Here is a 17,133-nt window from a genome sequence, read left to right as displayed (position 1 = left end):
ACAACACTACTATTATAGGACAAGCCAAACAGGGAACAGCCAGGGAATTCCTAGAGGCATGGCACTCATCCGTAGATTCAATCAATAAGCACATCGACCTGGACCCAATATACCGGCCACTGCAGTGGACAGCTGGAACTGACAACCGGAAGCGGCAGAGACAAACCACTATAAATGCCAGAGGAAACCTCACAGAAGCGCTTCACAGGAGGCTCCCAAGCACAGAGGATGTCACCTAGACAGGGGACCAAACATCTGCAACACAAATTCCCAGCTGTATTATCTATGTTGTTTTTAAAAAATCTGTCTGTAAAAATGGACACAGAAATCCGTAAAGTTGCTCTTGAAGGTCATCCCATTCCTTGTTGATTCAATGTTGGCAAACGGGCTGATGTGTTAACTTAGATCAACCACATTGATACACACTTAATTAATACTTGATTTACACTTAGACAACATAATGGCTTCTACTAAATATGTGGGAATTCAAAGCTTCTGAAGGACACCATGAAGAATTCCAGCATTATTGACCTTCCTTTGTGGAAAAAATGATTTGTTGAAGTTAACATAGCAGCTGTATTAAAGTTTTTGATCCGTATAAGACTGGTTGTGAGATGCCATATTTCGCAGATCTCCAAGCAGGTTTCTGAAACATTCCTTCATTGGGGGGGGGGGGGGTTCTTGACGGGGAGTTGGAGAAAAAAGCATGTTAAAGGGCAGCCAGACTGAACCAAGCTACTGAAGACAACCCGCTTCAGTGCTGCAAAAGCAAGATAAACTTTTCAGAACTGCCCAGAACTAGATCTGCTCAGTCCACTTCAAGGAGAAATCTCCAGCCAGAAGAAACTATTCTAGCTGCTGAATTGAAGTTAGGCTGTTCAACTCCTTCACCTTGGAACGAGGATCTTAAATCAAGTAACGGCTTTAAATGGGAACAGACAGACTGACAGATTTTCATCTATATACATATCTTTTACCCATAACTACTATTAACCTTATTGTATTGTAGAACACAGTTTTTAAAAACTTAATAGCTTTCAGCAACGGTAGCATAATAAATGAATCTTTATTGTGTTTCAGATTAAAACTTTGCTACTGATTATTTTTAAATTGTAACATTAAAAACTAAAAGGGGACTGAACCAGCTATTTTAATAAAAATGCAGTTCATGCACCATTTTGTGTACATGTGATTGTGCCAAAATTGAGAAAAAAAGTAGTCGCAACTGCCATCTACAGTGTTTTTATCTGCTATTGATGTTGGTGTTTCGAGAAGTGGTAATATCAGGATTCCCACATCTAATATGCTGCATGTAGGGCCAAGCCAATCAGAGTCCAGTGCTTCTTCACAGAAGATGAAATAGCATAGCAGTTGCAACTGAATTGCTAATTAGTAATTCATTCTAGTTGGATTGAGATTTGTAAAATCCAATTTGTGCTTGGATCAAATTGCAGTTAACGTGAAGGCCAGTGAGGGCCAAGTATTTTCAGTGGAAGAAATGTGTACAAATTTTATCAAGACTTTTAAAAACAAAAGTTTTAACGTGTTAGGTACCAAACGGAAAAGTACAGGAAATGTCTTGCAATGGTAACTCCTGTTACACAAGATGTGTTCACTTCATACATAGTCTTCTGAACTTAGATTAGGAAATTAGGTAATCATTTCTTCCTTGAATGTATTACGGAACTATTACGGTAAATCGTGTTACATGACAATTCCTTTTGTTTACATGCTATATTTACCAGTCTGAAATGAAGTCAGAAAATTACAACTGAATTTATTTTTATTCATTCATTGCCTATCCCTAATTGTCCTGAGGGTTGATTAAAGTCAATCACATAGTGGTGGGTCTTACCAGACCAGGTAAGGATAGCAGTTTCCTTCCCTAAATGACATTAGTGAACCAGATGGGTTTTTCCTGACAATTGGAAATGGTTTTAATGGCCATTATTAAATTGTTAGTTCCAGATTTTTTTCATTGAATTCAAATTTCACCAACTGCAGTGGCAGAATGTGAACCCAGGGCCCTAGACTTTCTCTATTTCCCGAGATGATACTTCACTGAATCTCCTGAACAGAAAGATGAGAATAAAACCATACAGTTTTATTATTGGCCAATGCATATGCTATGGAGCACTGAAGTTTCCAAATATAAAAAGTAGGTCAAGCTTTCTTAAATATTTCTTTTTTTCAGATCATTTGGTCATTTTTGTTATTTTAGTGACTGGAATCATTCCATTTTTAAATGCTGTAGCGGTTGTAACAGAAAAGATTAGTGCTTTGATTCTGTCTGCAATGATTCTGTTATGGATTTCCTTTTAGAGATCAGTTAACATTCTGCTAAGGACACTTTTATACAAATGTAACTTTTGCCATTTTTAGAAATCTAAGAATCAACCACTGCTGTCGATCTAGCAAACTTTCTGCTGCGGAAAAGTGAAACAGACAGATATTTACATTAAATGACAGTGCTTACATAATTGCCTTTTAAGGCAATATTTTAAAAATGAATTCAATTTTCACCTCTGCCCTGATGGGATGTGAACTTATGTCCTGAACCATTTTGCCTTGAGTCATTAGTCCTATGATCTGACCATTAGGCCAGCAACTTCCCAACCAAATGTTTGGTTATTCAACCTAACAGCTGCTAGTGTGGTTTGATAAAGTTCCCTTCTGAAGTGTTTTGAGGATACTTCAAGCATTTAAAGGTGCTTAGTAATGCAAGTTGTCACAGGACAGAATTAATCTGTTTGTAAAATAGACGAAAGAAATCCGATATCAACATAAAATTCAGAACGCAATGTCACGACCAGAAACGTTAACTAATTTCGCCCCACAGATGCTGCCAGGCCTGCCTACTGTGTTTGTTTCGGATTTCCTTCTTTCGGTTTTTACCAACGTACCAAGTTCTGCGAACAACTTTAATTGTGAAATGGAGGGCGAAAATTCAGAAGTTAGCTAATAGTCTGATGACACACGAGGAGTTATTCGTACGTAACATGGATGAGGCTGGGCTGACTGACACTGGATCACCTCTGCTGACTGTTCCCAGGTTCTTTCTGTCTGTCACTGTGACGGAGACTGAGACTGGGTTGTCTGTTCTGATCTGGACACTTGAAGCTGATCTCCGATAATTCTCAATGAATGTGAATGACGCATCTCTGCGTGGATTTCCCGACAGCCAATGATTGGGTGCCAGTCCAGCTCTCCCTGTGTGGAAAGGAGCCGGAAGCTGGTTTGTGTTTGAATGACCAGCCACCTGTTCACACACACACACACTTTGTCTCTTCGCTTGCCCGTCTGCTGTTGCTCCAACTTCTGCTCCATACTCATGGATTACGGAAAACCCTTAGTTAAAGGGGGCAAGGCCGAGGGGCTGAGTGGCGGCACCACTTCGGTCAAGATGCCCATGCCTAGTGGGGCTGTTACCGGCGCCTGGGTGAATGGGCACTCGGAGTGGCAGCGAGGAGCGGCGGCTCAGTGGCAGGAGGAGCGGACCCGCAGCATCGAAGACAACCAGCTGAACCTGCCGAGTCTGGAAGCCGCCTATTCCTCGATCCTGAAGGGACTTGGCGAGGACCCAGAGCGACAGGGTCTGCTCAAGACACCGTGGAGAGCCGCCACTGCTATGCAGTTCTTTACCAAAGGTTACCAGGAAAAGATTTCAGGTAAACCCAGCTGCCATGGAAGACAAGAGCTCCTCTCCTTCCACCTTCTTAAAACTTTTAATTTTTTTCTTCCTTTCTTTCCTCTTCCGCTCCGTGAGTGACAACTTCAAATGTCTCGGGAGTTTCCCGGTGGCTGTCTTAATAACAATGTTTGATTTTTGTTGGGGAAAAAAGACCTTTTCGTTTTGGGATGGTTTGGAATTGATATCTCTGCTGTTGAAAGATACATTCTTAATTTGTGGGAAATAGGAAATCCCTATTTATTTTAGTTTCTCTACAACTGTGGGTTATTTCTCACGAGAAGGTTGATCTGCGGCGCCCCAATAAAATATCTCTCTACAATCATGTTAAAACAGATTTGTTAATTCTCCTTTCCCCTACTTGCACCATCGAGTTCAGCCAAGAGGGTAAGGAAACATGGCTTTAACTAAAAAGCTAAAGACCCAGAATGTTATCAGTGTAGCCATGTTAAACGTTTGATCTGTGGGGCAGAGGATGGGGGGGCAAAGAGGGATGTGTTCCTGCCTCCCTAACGCTTACCTGAAGTACCAGTGCGTTCGTATTCTACAGTTCAATGAGTGTGCCCCTGATATTCAGAATCCACTAAACTAAGGGGCCATCAGTTTGATGCATGACTTTTAAAAACCCATTCTTTGAAATAATGCCAGTAATTGAGTGTCCCTAATAGCACACCTATTGTTGTCAAACCTTTTGAATTAAGTCATTAGCATTAAGCATACGCAGTAGTAACCCTGTCCGCTATTCAGGTTTGTTTCAGCTTGCAGTCCCCTGACCATTTGCTGAATCAAAGTGACAACGTGAAAACAAATCTGCAAAGACCTTTGTACTGAAAGTGGAAATCAATGAAGCTTTATGGAAAATGAGGCCATATACAGTAATTCTTCAGCAATTCTTGAACAGTGTTACACTTCTTTACAGAAATAACCAGACACAGTTCCTAGATAACCTGGTCTTTTTGATAATATTTAAGAGTTTGAAGTTGCTGTTTTGAAATAAAATACAATCTTTCCTATTTCAATTTCGATCAATTATGTAAAATACAGGTTATCATTCAGGTGGTCATACATGCCATGTCCCCATGTAAGAGAGCTTGATTTCCATGCTTTCGCATCCATAGTGATTCTAATTGCAAGCAAATTTTTAATTTCACATCTGCCCAATGCGTTTATGCTTTTGTGCCTAGCATGACTCATCAAAACTAACCTTTTTGTTGGAATACATTAACTGCACCTGTATCTTCAATATCTCAGTGATTTATTACTTGCACTGTATGCTGTTTTGGAAAATGTAGGGGGTGATGGAGTCTCTGAGGCACGTAACACAAACAGCCAAGTTTCTGGTATTGAGACTGGTTCTAATTCAACGAAGGGTACATCAGGTTCCAAGAGATCAATTGTGTTAGGGGATTCTCTAGTCCGAGGTACAGACAGACGTTTCTGTGGCCAGCAGCGATAAAGTAGAATAGTGTGTTGCTTCCCTGGTACCAGGATCAAGGATGTCTCAGAGAGGGTGCAGAATGTTCTCACGGGGGAGAGGGGCCAGCAAAAGGTCATTGTTCACATTGGAGTCAACGACATTGGAAGGGAAAAGGTTGAGATTCTAAAGGGAGGTTACAGAGAGTTAGGCAGAAATGTGAAAAGGAGGTCCTGGAGAGTAGTAATATCTGGATTACTCCCAGTGCTACGTGCTAGTGATGGCAGGAATAGGAGGATAGAGAAGATGAACACATGGCTGAGGATCTGGTGTATGGGAGAAGGATTCACATTTTTGGATCATTGGAATCTCTTTTGGGGTAGAAGTGACCTGTACAAGAAGGAAGGATTGCACCTAAATTGGAAGGGACTAATATACTGGCAGGGAAATTTGCTAGAACTGCTTGGGAGGATTTAAACTAGTAAGGTGGGGGGGTGGGACCCAGGGAGATAGTGAGGAAAGAGATCACTGAGACTGATACAGTTGAGAACAGAAGCAAGTCAAAGTCAGGGCAGGCAGGGACAAGGTAGGAATAATAAATTAAACTGCATTTATTTCAATGCAAGGGGCCTAACAGGGAAGGCAGATGGACTCAGGGCATTGTAAGGAACATGGGACTGGGATATCATAGCAATTACAGAAACATGGCTCAGGGATGGGCAGGACTAGCAGCTTAACGTTCCAGGGTAAAAATACTACAAGAAGGATAGAAAGGGATGCAAGGGAGGAGGGGGAGTGGCATTTTTGGTAAGGGATGGCATTACAGCTGTGCTGAGGGAGGATATTCCCAGAAATACATCCAGGGAAGTTATTAGGATAGAACTGAGATAAGAAAGGGATGATCACTTTATTAGGATTGTATTATAGACCCCCCCCCAATAGTCAGAGGGAAATTGAGAAACAAACTTGTAAGGAGATCTCAGCTATCTGTAAGAATAATAGGGTAGTTATGGTAGGGGATTGTAACTTTCCAAACATAGACTGGGACTGCCATAATGTTAAGGGTTTAGATGGAGAGGAATTTGTTAAGTGAGTACTAGACAATTTTCTGAGTCAGTATGTGGATGTACCTACTAGAGAAGGTGCAAAACTTGACCTACTCTTGGGAAATAAGGCAGGGCAGGTGACTGAGGTGTCAGTGGGGGAGCACTTTGGGGTCAGCGACCATAATTCTATTTGTTTTAAAATAGTGATGGAAAAGGATAGACCAGATGTAAAAGTTGCAGTTCTAAATTGGAGAAAGACCAATTTTGACGGTATTAGGCAAGAACTGTCAAAAGCTGATTGGGGGCAGATGTTCGCAGGTAAAGGGACGGCTGGAAAATGGGAAGCCTTCAGAAATAAGATAATGAGAATTCAGAGAAATTATATTCCTGTCAGGGTGAAAGGGAAGGCTGGTATGTATAGGGAATGCTGGATGACGAAATAAATGGAGGGTTTGGTTAAGAAAAAGAAGGAAGCATATGTCAGGTATAGACAGGATAGATCGAGTGAATCCTTAGAGTATAAAGGAAATAGGAGTATAATTGAGGGAAATCAGGAGGGCAAAAAGGGCATAGTCAACATGGCTTTGTGCGTGGGAAATCATGTCTCACAAACTTAAGTTTTTTGAGGAAGTAACAAAGAGGATTAATGAGGGCAGAGCGGTAGATGTGATCTATATGGACTTCAGTAAGGGGTTTGACAAGGTTCCCCCCGGGAGACTGGTTAGCAAGGTTAGATCTCACAGAATACAGGGAGAGCTAGCCATTTGGATACAAAAGTGGCTCAAAGGTAGAAGACAGAGGGTGGTGGTGAAGGGTTGTTTTTCAGACTGGAGGCCTGTGACCAGTGGAGTGCCTCAAGGGTCCTCTACTTTTTGTCATTTACACAAATGATTTGGATGCAAGGATAGTTAGTAAGTTTGCAGATGACACCAAAATTAGAGGTGTAGTGGACAGTGAAGAGAGTTACCTCCAGATTACAACAGGATCTGGACCAGATGGGCCAATGGACTGAGAAGTGGCAGATGGAGTTTAATTCAGATAAATGCAAGGTGCTGCATCTTGAGAAAGCAAATCTTATCAGGACTTATACACTTAATGGTAAGGTCCTAGGGAGTGTTGCTGAACAAAGAGACCTTGGAGTGCTGGTTCATAGCTCCTTGTAAGTGGAATCGCAGGTAGATAGGATAGTGAAGAAGGCGTTGGTGTGCTTTCTTTATTGGTCAGAGTATTGAGTACAGGTGTTGGGAGGTCATGTTGCGGCTGTACAGGACATTGGTTAGGCCACCTTTGGAATATTGCATGCAATTCTGGTCTCCTTCCTGTTGGAAAGATTTTGAGAAACTTGAAAGGGTTCAGAAAAGATTTCCAAGGATCTTACCAGGGTTGCAGGATTTGAGCTATAGGGTGAGGCTGAACAGGCTGGGGCTGTTTTCCCTGGAGGGTCAGAGGTTGAAGGGTGACCTTATGGAGGTTTACAAAATCGTGAGGGGCATGGATAGGATAAAGAGACAAAGTCTTTTCCCTGGGGTCAGGGAGTCCAGAACTAGAGGGCATAGGTTTAGGGTGAGAGGGGAAAGATATAAAAGAGACCTATGGGGCAACTTTTTCATATAGAGGGTGGTACGGGTATGGAATGAGCTGCCAGAGGAAGTGGTGGAGGCTGGTACAATTGCGACATTTAAGAGCATTTGGATGGGTATATGAATAGGAAGGGTTTGAAGGAATATGGGCTGGGTGCTGACAAGTGGGACTAGATTGGGTTGGGATAGCTGGTCGGCATGGATGGGTTGGACCAAAGGATCTGTTTCCATACTGTACATCTCCATGACTCTTATGTTCCAGAAGAAGTATAATTATAACTGCAGGATAGCTGAGTGGAAAGGTAGAGTAAAGTGGATTTCAGGAATTAAGCAGACGATGATCTATTTTTAGGAACCTTCGTCCCTTGGCTTTTTAATAACTAAAGTTAAACTTGAATGTCATAATAACCAGCTCTGGATAAAACATATGTATTATATACTCTCTTTGCAATTTGTGAATCATATTGAGAATTAATAGTTAGCTGTGTACTTTTGATCTTTGGATGCACTAATAAGTATGCAGGCCTTGTTTACTTTTGTCAAAGGTGTATGTGATGTGTCAAGTAGCAATTTGGGCTTATATTTTTGTTCTGGGATAGAACATGCCTCATGGCTGAAATACAATATTCTTGAGCCACTTCGTTAAAAGACTAACCAAGTTTCCATATCCTTGTGGTTTCTTGGCCAAAGTTTTGTCCTTTTTGGATCTGTTTCAGTATTGCTAGTGTGGTGTGATGGTTTGTGTGGTGTATGGAGGTATCAGGCAGGCAATTTAGATTACAGGCATCAACTTTGAGTAGAAGTGCCATTATGTCTAGATTTTGGTCAGTGGGCTGTCCACTTTCCATCTCTCCTTTTACTGAGACCAAAACTCAGCCTTAAAGTCATCGATGGAGTATCCACAAATCTCTAGAGTAGAGAATTCCAAAGACTTTTAACTGAGTGAAAGGATTTCTTCTTGCCTCAATGCTAAGTGATCAGTTCCTTATCCTGAGACTTTGATCCCATCTTCTAGATCCCCCAACTAGCAAGAAATAGCCTATGTCTGACCTGTCAGGTCCCCTCTGATTCTTATATGGTTCATCGAGCCCACATTTTTTTATTCTAAATTCTAAAAAATACACATTCTATTTACTTGGCCCTCCACCATAGCACAATTGTTTTACCCCAGGAATCAATCAAGTGGAACATCCCTGTACTGCCTCCATTCATATAATCTTGTTTAAATATTCAGATCAAATTTGCACACTGTTTCAGGTATGGTTTTACCAAAGTCCTCTACAATCGCAGCAATGTGACATGTTTGTCCTACAAACAATAAAAAGCAAACGATGCGTTGGTTTTTAAGTGCTTGCTGTACTTGGATGCTGACTCCATGTTGTATGAATGCAACAGAGCCTCTGACTTTAATGTTGTACAACTTACGCACCTTTCTTAAGAAAATTCTGCTCTCTTATTCCTAAAAGTAATAATATTCAATTCCTCCATCTCTGATGTCCAGTGGTAACAATGTGTATCATCCATAAAACGCAATTCAGCAACTCACCAAGACTCATTCAGCAGCACGTTCAAGAACCCCAACCTCAGACTTCGATAAGGAAAAGGACAGCAGATACATGGAAACACCACTACCTGCAAATTTCCTTCCAAGCCATTAACCAGCATGACTTGGGACTATATTGTTGTTCAGCCATTGTTACTGTGTCAAAACACAGAAGAGCACTGTAGGTATGAATACTCCCTCAAGAACAGCAGTAGAGTAGTTCAAAGCAGACAGCTCATCACTTTCTTGAGGGCAATTTGAGATGTGCCATAATCTGTGAACAAACTTTAAGAGTTCTCAGTTACATCCTTTGTGCATAGCCTGTACCTCCAAGAAGCCATCTTATGTAGGTTTGAAAGAGTAAAAATCGGAGGGGAATGTGAATAGTGCATTATGAAGACATCATGGCTGCTTTCAGAATATTTTGCACAGGTAGGCATGAAAGCATTCTGGATCATTTTCAATCAATAAATATTCATGGATTATCTGTGAGTACCTTCCCTGCCATGGCAAGAGGTGTAAAACTACTTCTCCCCCCTCACCTCCATCCAAGGCCCCAAAGGATCCTTCTACATGCAGCAGAGATTTTCCTGCACATCCAATCTACTATGTCTGTTGCTCTCGATTTGGTCTCATCTACACTGGGGAGGATGTCACCTTGAATGGTTCAGAGAATATTTCCGGGACACATGCACCTACCAACCCCACCGCCTTATGGCCAACCACTTTAAACCCCACCCCCTTCCCACTCTGCCAGGGACATGCAAGTCCTGGGCCCCCTCCACCACCAAATCCAAGCCACCTGACACCTGGCAGATGAATGCCTCATCTTCGCATTGGGGCCCACCAACCACACGACGTCAATGTCAGTTTCACCAGTTTCCTCATTTCCCCCCTCCCACCTTATCCCTGATCCAATTCTCCAACTTGGCACCACCTTCTTGAACAGTCCTACTTGTCCATCTTCCTTCCCCTCCATCCACTCTACCCTCTGCTCTGATCTATCACCATCACCGCCACCCCCCCCCCCCCCAATCTTCATCTACCTTCCAAACTACCTTCCCACCCCCACTCCCATTTATCTCTCAGGCCCCTTGCCCCCCCACCATTTTCCTGATGAAGGGCTTATGCCCAAAACGTCAACTCTCCTGCTCCTTGGATGCCTCCTGCCCTGCTGTGCTTTTCCAGCACCACACTTTTTGAGCACGAGTACCTTGGTCACTCATGCATCCTGACCTCTAGGATCTGTGACTAAGTAGTCAGTAAAGAATGACATCCTTCTGATTTTGGGCCTTCATCTGGAGAGAAGTTGGAACCCTGTCATCTTGATATGAAATCCTGAAGAGGTCAGCAGGTTCCTAGAAGGATTTGAAGACAAAAGAAATTCCGGGTTTATGGAGACCTTGATTATTGGCGGTGCATGTCCACTTGGCTAAGAATTCTTGTTTTAGTAGACTGCAGATTGTCAGTAATGATCTTTTTAACCTGGAAAAAGCCTGAGCTTTGTGAGGTAGCAGAAATCACCTCCAAATGTTGACAATCCCTCCAAAGCGCTGAAACAGCATTAACAGAACCAGCCAACAATCAAAAAAGCTTTGTGGACAAGAAGGCAACTGTCCTGATTCAGTATTTCAAAGGCTTCCTTGCATAGGAGTCTTCAGTACCTGCTGTGCCCATGCCTCTGACACTGGGGATTTGAGAGTTTACAGATCTGCTATTCCCAAGAGACTTTACTGTAGGTTTTTAAAAGAACATTGTTGAGATGTGTAAATGAAAGGGATTGTGTTGGTTTTCTAACAGTGGCCGTTTTTAACATTTCAACGTATAAACACCCCAACCCAAATTTTTAGCTTAATATCATTTCCTGGGAGGGCATCTACTTGAGCCAAGGTGCTCATTATAGTGACTTAAATATCAGAAATAAATTTGAATGCAACATATGTACTTGCTAATATTTTCTACCATAAGAATATAATGCAAGCTTGCAATATATTTTCCATCTGGTATCTCCTGCAGCTCTTCGTTTGCTCACAAAACATGCAATTGTATTTATGATTTTAAAACAAATGCAGTTACTTAATACCTTGCTATTCAGTTAAAGGTATGTGTCCATTGACACTGCCCTATACAACAAGTCTGTTATATAATTGTGCTCAAGCTCAAACTACATGTGCTCTTGAATTTACTTCTGTAACTTCATCTCCAGCTATGACTGACTAATTGTACCAGGTTTCAAAATAACTTGAATTTAAAAAGAGCAGAAAGGGGAAGCATTATGTTCATTTACTGGAAATGTTGACTCAAATTCTGGAAGCCGGATGGTTGTTTCAGCCAGATAGACTGGGGTTGCATGTTGATTGCTGTGGAATTTCTGACTCAGCTGACCGAGATAATTGCCCTGGATTTTGAAAATCTGATGGACTATTCTCCTGCGTCTCCAAAAGGCTCCAAAAATCTCCTTTTAAACTTTGAGAGTTCCAAGAATTCAGGCTCACTTAAACTTAATGGGTACCCAGGAAATGTTGGATTTGGAAACCTATTCAAACTCATCGGCCTAACTCACCCATAGACCTCTGGGCTGCTGCTGAACATTTGTGAACTCTCCAGGAGAGCGGTTTGTGGGCAGCATGGTGGCACAGTGGTTAGCACTGCTGCCTCACAGCGCCAGAGACCCGGGTTCAATTCCCGCCACAGGCGACTGACTGTGTGGAGTTTGCACGTTCCCCTCGTGTCTGCATGGGTTTCCTCTGGGTGCTCCGGTTTCCTCCCACAGTCCAAAGATGTGCAGGTCAGGTGAATTGGCCATGCTAAATTTCCCAAAGTGTTAGGTAAGGGGTAAATGTAAGGTTATGGGTGGGTTGCGCTTCGGCGGGTTGGTGTGGACTTGTTGGGCCGAAGGGCCTGTTTCCACACTGTCATGTAATCTAATCTAATGGCAAGATTACATGAGGCAGGAACTACAATCAATTCTAAAAAGCATTTCAGACTGGTAAGAGATGCATTACAGAATAAAACAAATTTGGAACTCCATAGAGTTGAAGCACAAGTTGCACTGAAGCAGTTAGATTTTATTGAGTGCTGATATTTTGTACAGTGTCCCCAGGTCAGTGTTCAGCCGGAGAGTGGATAGACACTGGAGGCTCTCGAGTAAAGTTAAAAATTCCTGTGGGCAAGGGAAAACTTTGTTTTATTTATAAAAGGTTTTTTTTCACATCCTTTTGTTTAAAGATGGGGTCCAAAACTGTACACACTATTCCAGGTACATGACTTAAGAAGACTTTGCTATTTTCTAACTCTAACTCTGTAATAATAAAGGCTAAAATTCTATTTGCCTTTTTAATTACTTACGGTTCAACCAATGTCCACAGATTCTGGACACATTTGAGAAAACAAATTTCAGACTTTGAGGATTGTGAAAAAAATGCAGCCTGTTTGGAAAGGACAGCCAACCTATTCATGAGGTTAAAGATGCTTCAGATATTACAATGGACCAATGGAGGCATAAGGAATTGTGAACTAGTCAGAGAAATTATGTACATAACTGTAGAAATATTCACAATAGTTGGGGGTGAAGGTTAGAGAAACCATGGGAGGCACATGTTGTGTAAGGGTCAAAGGTTAATGCTAAGAAGTGACTTAAGTACTATTCACCATGACATCATATAGAATTCAAAGTTTGGGAGAAGATTTGTAGCTCGGGTGCTCGTTGTTGTGGTTCTGTTCGCTGAGCTGGGAATTTGTCTTGCAAATGTTTCGTCCCCTGTCTAGGTGACATCCTCGGTGCTTGGGAGCCTCCTGTGAAGCGCTACTGTGCTGTTTTCTCCGGCATTTATAGTGGCCTGTCTCTGCCACTTCCGGTTCTCAGTTCGAGCTGTCCGCTGTAGTGGCCGGTATATTGGGTCCAGGTCGATGTGTTTGTTGATAGAATCTGTGGATGAGCGCCATGCCTCTAGGAATTCCCTGGCTGTTCTCTGTTTGGCTTGTCGTATAATAGTGTTGTCCCAGTCGAATTCATGTTGCTTGTCGTCTGTGTGTGTGGCTACTAAGGATAGCTGGTCGTGTCGTTTCGTGGCTAGTTGGTGTTCGTGTATACGGATCGTTAACTGTCTTCCTGTTTGTCCGATGTAGTGTTTTGTGCAGTCCTTGCATAGGATTTTGTACACTACATTAGTTTTGCTCATGAGTCCATGAAAAGATTAGCCATGACCTTATTGAGTGGCGGAGCAGGCTCGAAGGGCCGGATGGCCTACTCCTGTTCCTAGCTCTTATGTTCTAAAATGAGAACCTCCTGTTATACAATCAATTAGTTATCCTTTACCATACAAGACCCAGTGCATCCAGTAGATCCCTACCAGGAAAGATGATTTGCTGCTGCCATCCATTAGAGAGCTCATGCATTCTATTAAGCAGTGGTAAGGATTGATCTTACAGAGACCCCAATCTACCTAGTTCACTTTCAACCTTCCTAGTAGCTTCATGCTGCAATGATATTGGTGACCTAAGGAGATTTCTTTTACATTCATATTATACTATAATGTTTGAATTTACCTGAAATTCTTTTAAAAACAGGGGTCAACTTAGGCACCAGGTATATGCAAAAACATCATTTTTATGGCTGAACACACTGGGTCATCTTGTACACTTTGATCTATAGAAGTTATAGTGGAAAAGTAAATCTAGTGCATAAGTCAACTTCATGATGTTTGGCCTAAAAAATGTAATTTTTCCTTTTACCTCTTGTGAAAAGTCAGTCCTACCTTTTTAGGGATCAAAACACAAATTCCAGAATATGAACATAATACTGGTGATGATCCAATCACTTTGTAAAGGTATATTTACTAATGAAAATGAATATTAGTAAATAAATGTTTAAAACTTCTGAGTTATTTAGTCAAATTATTAGTGCTGAGATTATATCTGATGATTGATATGAAATATTTAGAGCTTTTCACGTGATTCCATTGTAAAGTTCTTATTGGCACGTATCAAACATGTATCAAACAAGGGATCAGTTAAAGTGTGTCTGCTTTGACTCAAGGAGTGTCAGAAATAAGAGTGATGAACTTAGAACATGGATCACTACTTGGGATTATGATGTTGTGGCCATAACGGAGACGTGGGTTTTACAGGGTCACGAATGGTTGCTAGATGTTCCAGGGTTTAAACGTGGAGGGTGGAAAAATAGACAAGGGGGAGTAGCATTGCTAACCAGAGAGTGCATCACAGCTACAGAAACAAAGCTTGTTGAGGAAGGTTTGTCTATTGAGTCGGTATGAGTGGAAGTTAGGAACAGCATGGGAGCAGCCACCTCATTGGGGGTTTTCTACAGACCCCCTAATAGCAGTAGGGAGATTGAAGAACTCCTAGGCCGGCAAATTTTGGAAAAATGCAGATCTAGCAGGGTGGTTGTTATGGGTCACTTCAACTTTCCCAATATTGACTGGAACCTCCTTAGCGCAGATGGTTTGGATGGAGCTGTTTTTGTCAGGTGTGTTCAGGAGGGTTTCCTTACTCAGTAAGTAGAGACCTTTTTGGATTTGGTGCTCAGCAATAAGCCAGGACAGGTGTCAGATCTTGCGGTAGGAGAACACTTTGGTGACAGTGACCGCAACTGCCTCACATTTACCATAGCCTTGGAGAGGGAAAGGAGCAGTTACCAAGGGAAGATATTTAATTAGGGCAAAGGAAATCATGACGCTATCAGAAAGGAGTTGGGAAGTACAGATTGAGAGCAATTGTTCCATAGAAAAGGGCACAACAGACATGTGGAGACTGTTTAAGGGAGCAGTTGTTGTAAGTGATGGACAAATTTGTTCCTCTGAGACAGGCAAGAAGGGGCAAGATTAAGGAATCTTGGATAACAAGAACAGAGGAGCTTCTCTTCAAAAGGAAGAAGGCAGCTTACATAAGGTGGAGGAAGCAAGGATTTAGCACAACTTTAGAGGATTATAGGCTTGCTAGAAAGGAGCTCAGAAATGGACTAGAGAGCCAGGAGGCAGCACGAAAAAGGCTTGGCAGGAAGGATTAGGGAGAACCCAAAGGCATTTTACTCATATGTGAGGAACAAGAGAATGATCAGGAGAAGGTAGGGCCAGTCAGGGATAGCGTAGCGAACTTGTGCATGGAGTCTGAGTAGATGGGGAAGCCCTAAATGAGTTTTTTGTTTTGGTTTTCACTAAGGAAAGGGACTTTGTTGTGAATGAGAACTTTGAGGAGCTGGGAAACCGGCTTGATCAGATCAAGATTGATGAAGTTATGTGCTGGAAATTTTGGCAATCAAAGATTGATAAGTCCCCAGGGCCAGACCAGATTTATCCGAGGCTGCTCTGGGAAGTGAGAAAGGAGGTTGCTAAGCCACTGGCAAAGATCTTTGCTTCCTCACTCTCCACAGGAGTCATACCAGAGGATTGGAGGGAGGCGAATGTTGTTCCTCTTTTCAAAAAAGGTAATAGGGAAATCCCTGGCAATTACAGAACAGTCAGTCTTAACTCTGTGGTCAGCAAGGTTTTGGAAAGAATTCTGGGGAATAGGATTTATGACTATTTGGAAAAGCATAATGTTATTAAAGGCAGTCGGCATGGCTTTGTGAGGGGCAGGTCATACCTCACAAATCCTATTGAGTTCTTTGAGGAGGTGATGAGACAGATTGACGAAGGTCGAAGAGTGGGTGTGGTATATATGGACTTCAGCAAGGCATTTGATAAGGTTCTCCATGGTAGGCTCATTCATAAAGTCAGGAGATGTGGGATACAGGGAGATTTGGCTATCTGGATTCAGAATTGGTTGGCTGACAGAAGGCAGAGAGTGGTTGTAGATGAAAAGTATTCTGCCTGGAGGTCAGTGATGAGTGGGATCCTGCAGGGCTCTGTTCTTTTGCCTCTGCTTTTTGTAGTTTTTATAAATAACTTGGATGAGGAGGTTAAGGGGTGGGTTAGTAAAGTTGCTGATGACACAAAGGTTGGAGGTGCCGTTGATAGTATCGAGGGCTACTGCAGGCTGCAGTGCAGTAGACAGGATGCAGCCCTGGGCTGAGAAATGATAGATGGAGTTCAACCTGGATAAATGCGAAGTGATGCATTTTGGAAGGTCGAATTTGAGTGCTGAATATAGGATTAAAGACAAGATTCTTGGCAGTGTGCAGGTGTTCAAGTGCATAGATCCCTCAAAGTTGCCACCCAAGTGGAAAGGGTTGTTAAGAAAGCATATGGTGTTTTGGTTTTCATTAACATGGGGATTGAGCTTAAGAGCCGCAAGGTTTTGCTGCAGCTCTACAACCCCTGGTGAGACCATACTTGGAATATCGTGTCCAGTTCTGGTCGCCCTATTATAGGAAAGATACAGAGGCTTTGGAGAGGTTGCAAAGAAGGTTTACCAGGATGCTGCCTGGACTGGAGGGCTTGTCTTACTATGAGAGGTTGACTAAGTTTGGACCTTTCTCTCTGGAGAGGAGGAGGAAGAAAGGTGACCTGATCGAGGGATCCATGAGAGGCATGGATAGAGTCAGTAGCCAGAGACTTTTCCCCAGGGCAGGATTGACTGGGACGAGGGTCATAGTTTTAAGATATTAGGAGGAAGGTATAGAGGAGACGTCAGAGGTAGGTTCTTTACGCAGAGTGTTGTGAATGCGTTGCCAGTGGTGGTGGTGGAAGCAGAGTCATTAGGGACATTTAAGTGACTGCTGGACATGCACATAGACAGCAGTGAATTGAAAGGAGCATAGGTTAGGTAACTTTATTTTAGAATAGGAATAATCCTCGGCACAACATCGTGGGCCGAAGACCCTGTTCTGTGCTGTACTTTTCTATGTTCTATGCATACTAATCCTCTTGAACATTACTCTCCATGCACATCGGTATCATTTT

At 42.3% G+C, this 17,133-nt stretch overlaps 1 protein-coding gene across 2 annotated transcripts in view; it reads left to right on the top strand.

The window, feature by feature from the left end:
• The first annotated feature begins 3,054 nt into the window (after positions 1 to 3,054).
• The window catches only part of LOC140476327 (GTP cyclohydrolase 1-like), a 43,779-nt gene continuing 29,700 nt past the window's right edge, over positions 3,055 to 17,133 (top strand). The window contains exon 1 of one of the 2 annotated variants that reach the window (XM_072568760.1): positions 3,055 to 3,668. In XM_072568760.1, coding sequence (XP_072424861.1) covers positions 3,248 to 3,668 — 421 coding nt within the window. In that variant the 5' untranslated portion in view covers positions 3,055 to 3,247. The remainder of the gene's footprint in view (positions 3,669 to 17,133) is intronic. The other variant, XM_072568759.1, reaches the window with a different exon arrangement.

Source organism: Chiloscyllium punctatum, chromosome 4 (assembly GCF_047496795.1).
Source record: "Chiloscyllium punctatum isolate Juve2018m chromosome 4, sChiPun1.3, whole genome shotgun sequence".
NCBI lineage: Eukaryota > Metazoa > Chordata > Chondrichthyes > Orectolobiformes > Hemiscylliidae > Chiloscyllium > Chiloscyllium punctatum.
The sequence above is the reverse complement of the archived record's forward strand: the minus strand, read 5'-3'. Positions and strand labels throughout refer to the sequence as shown.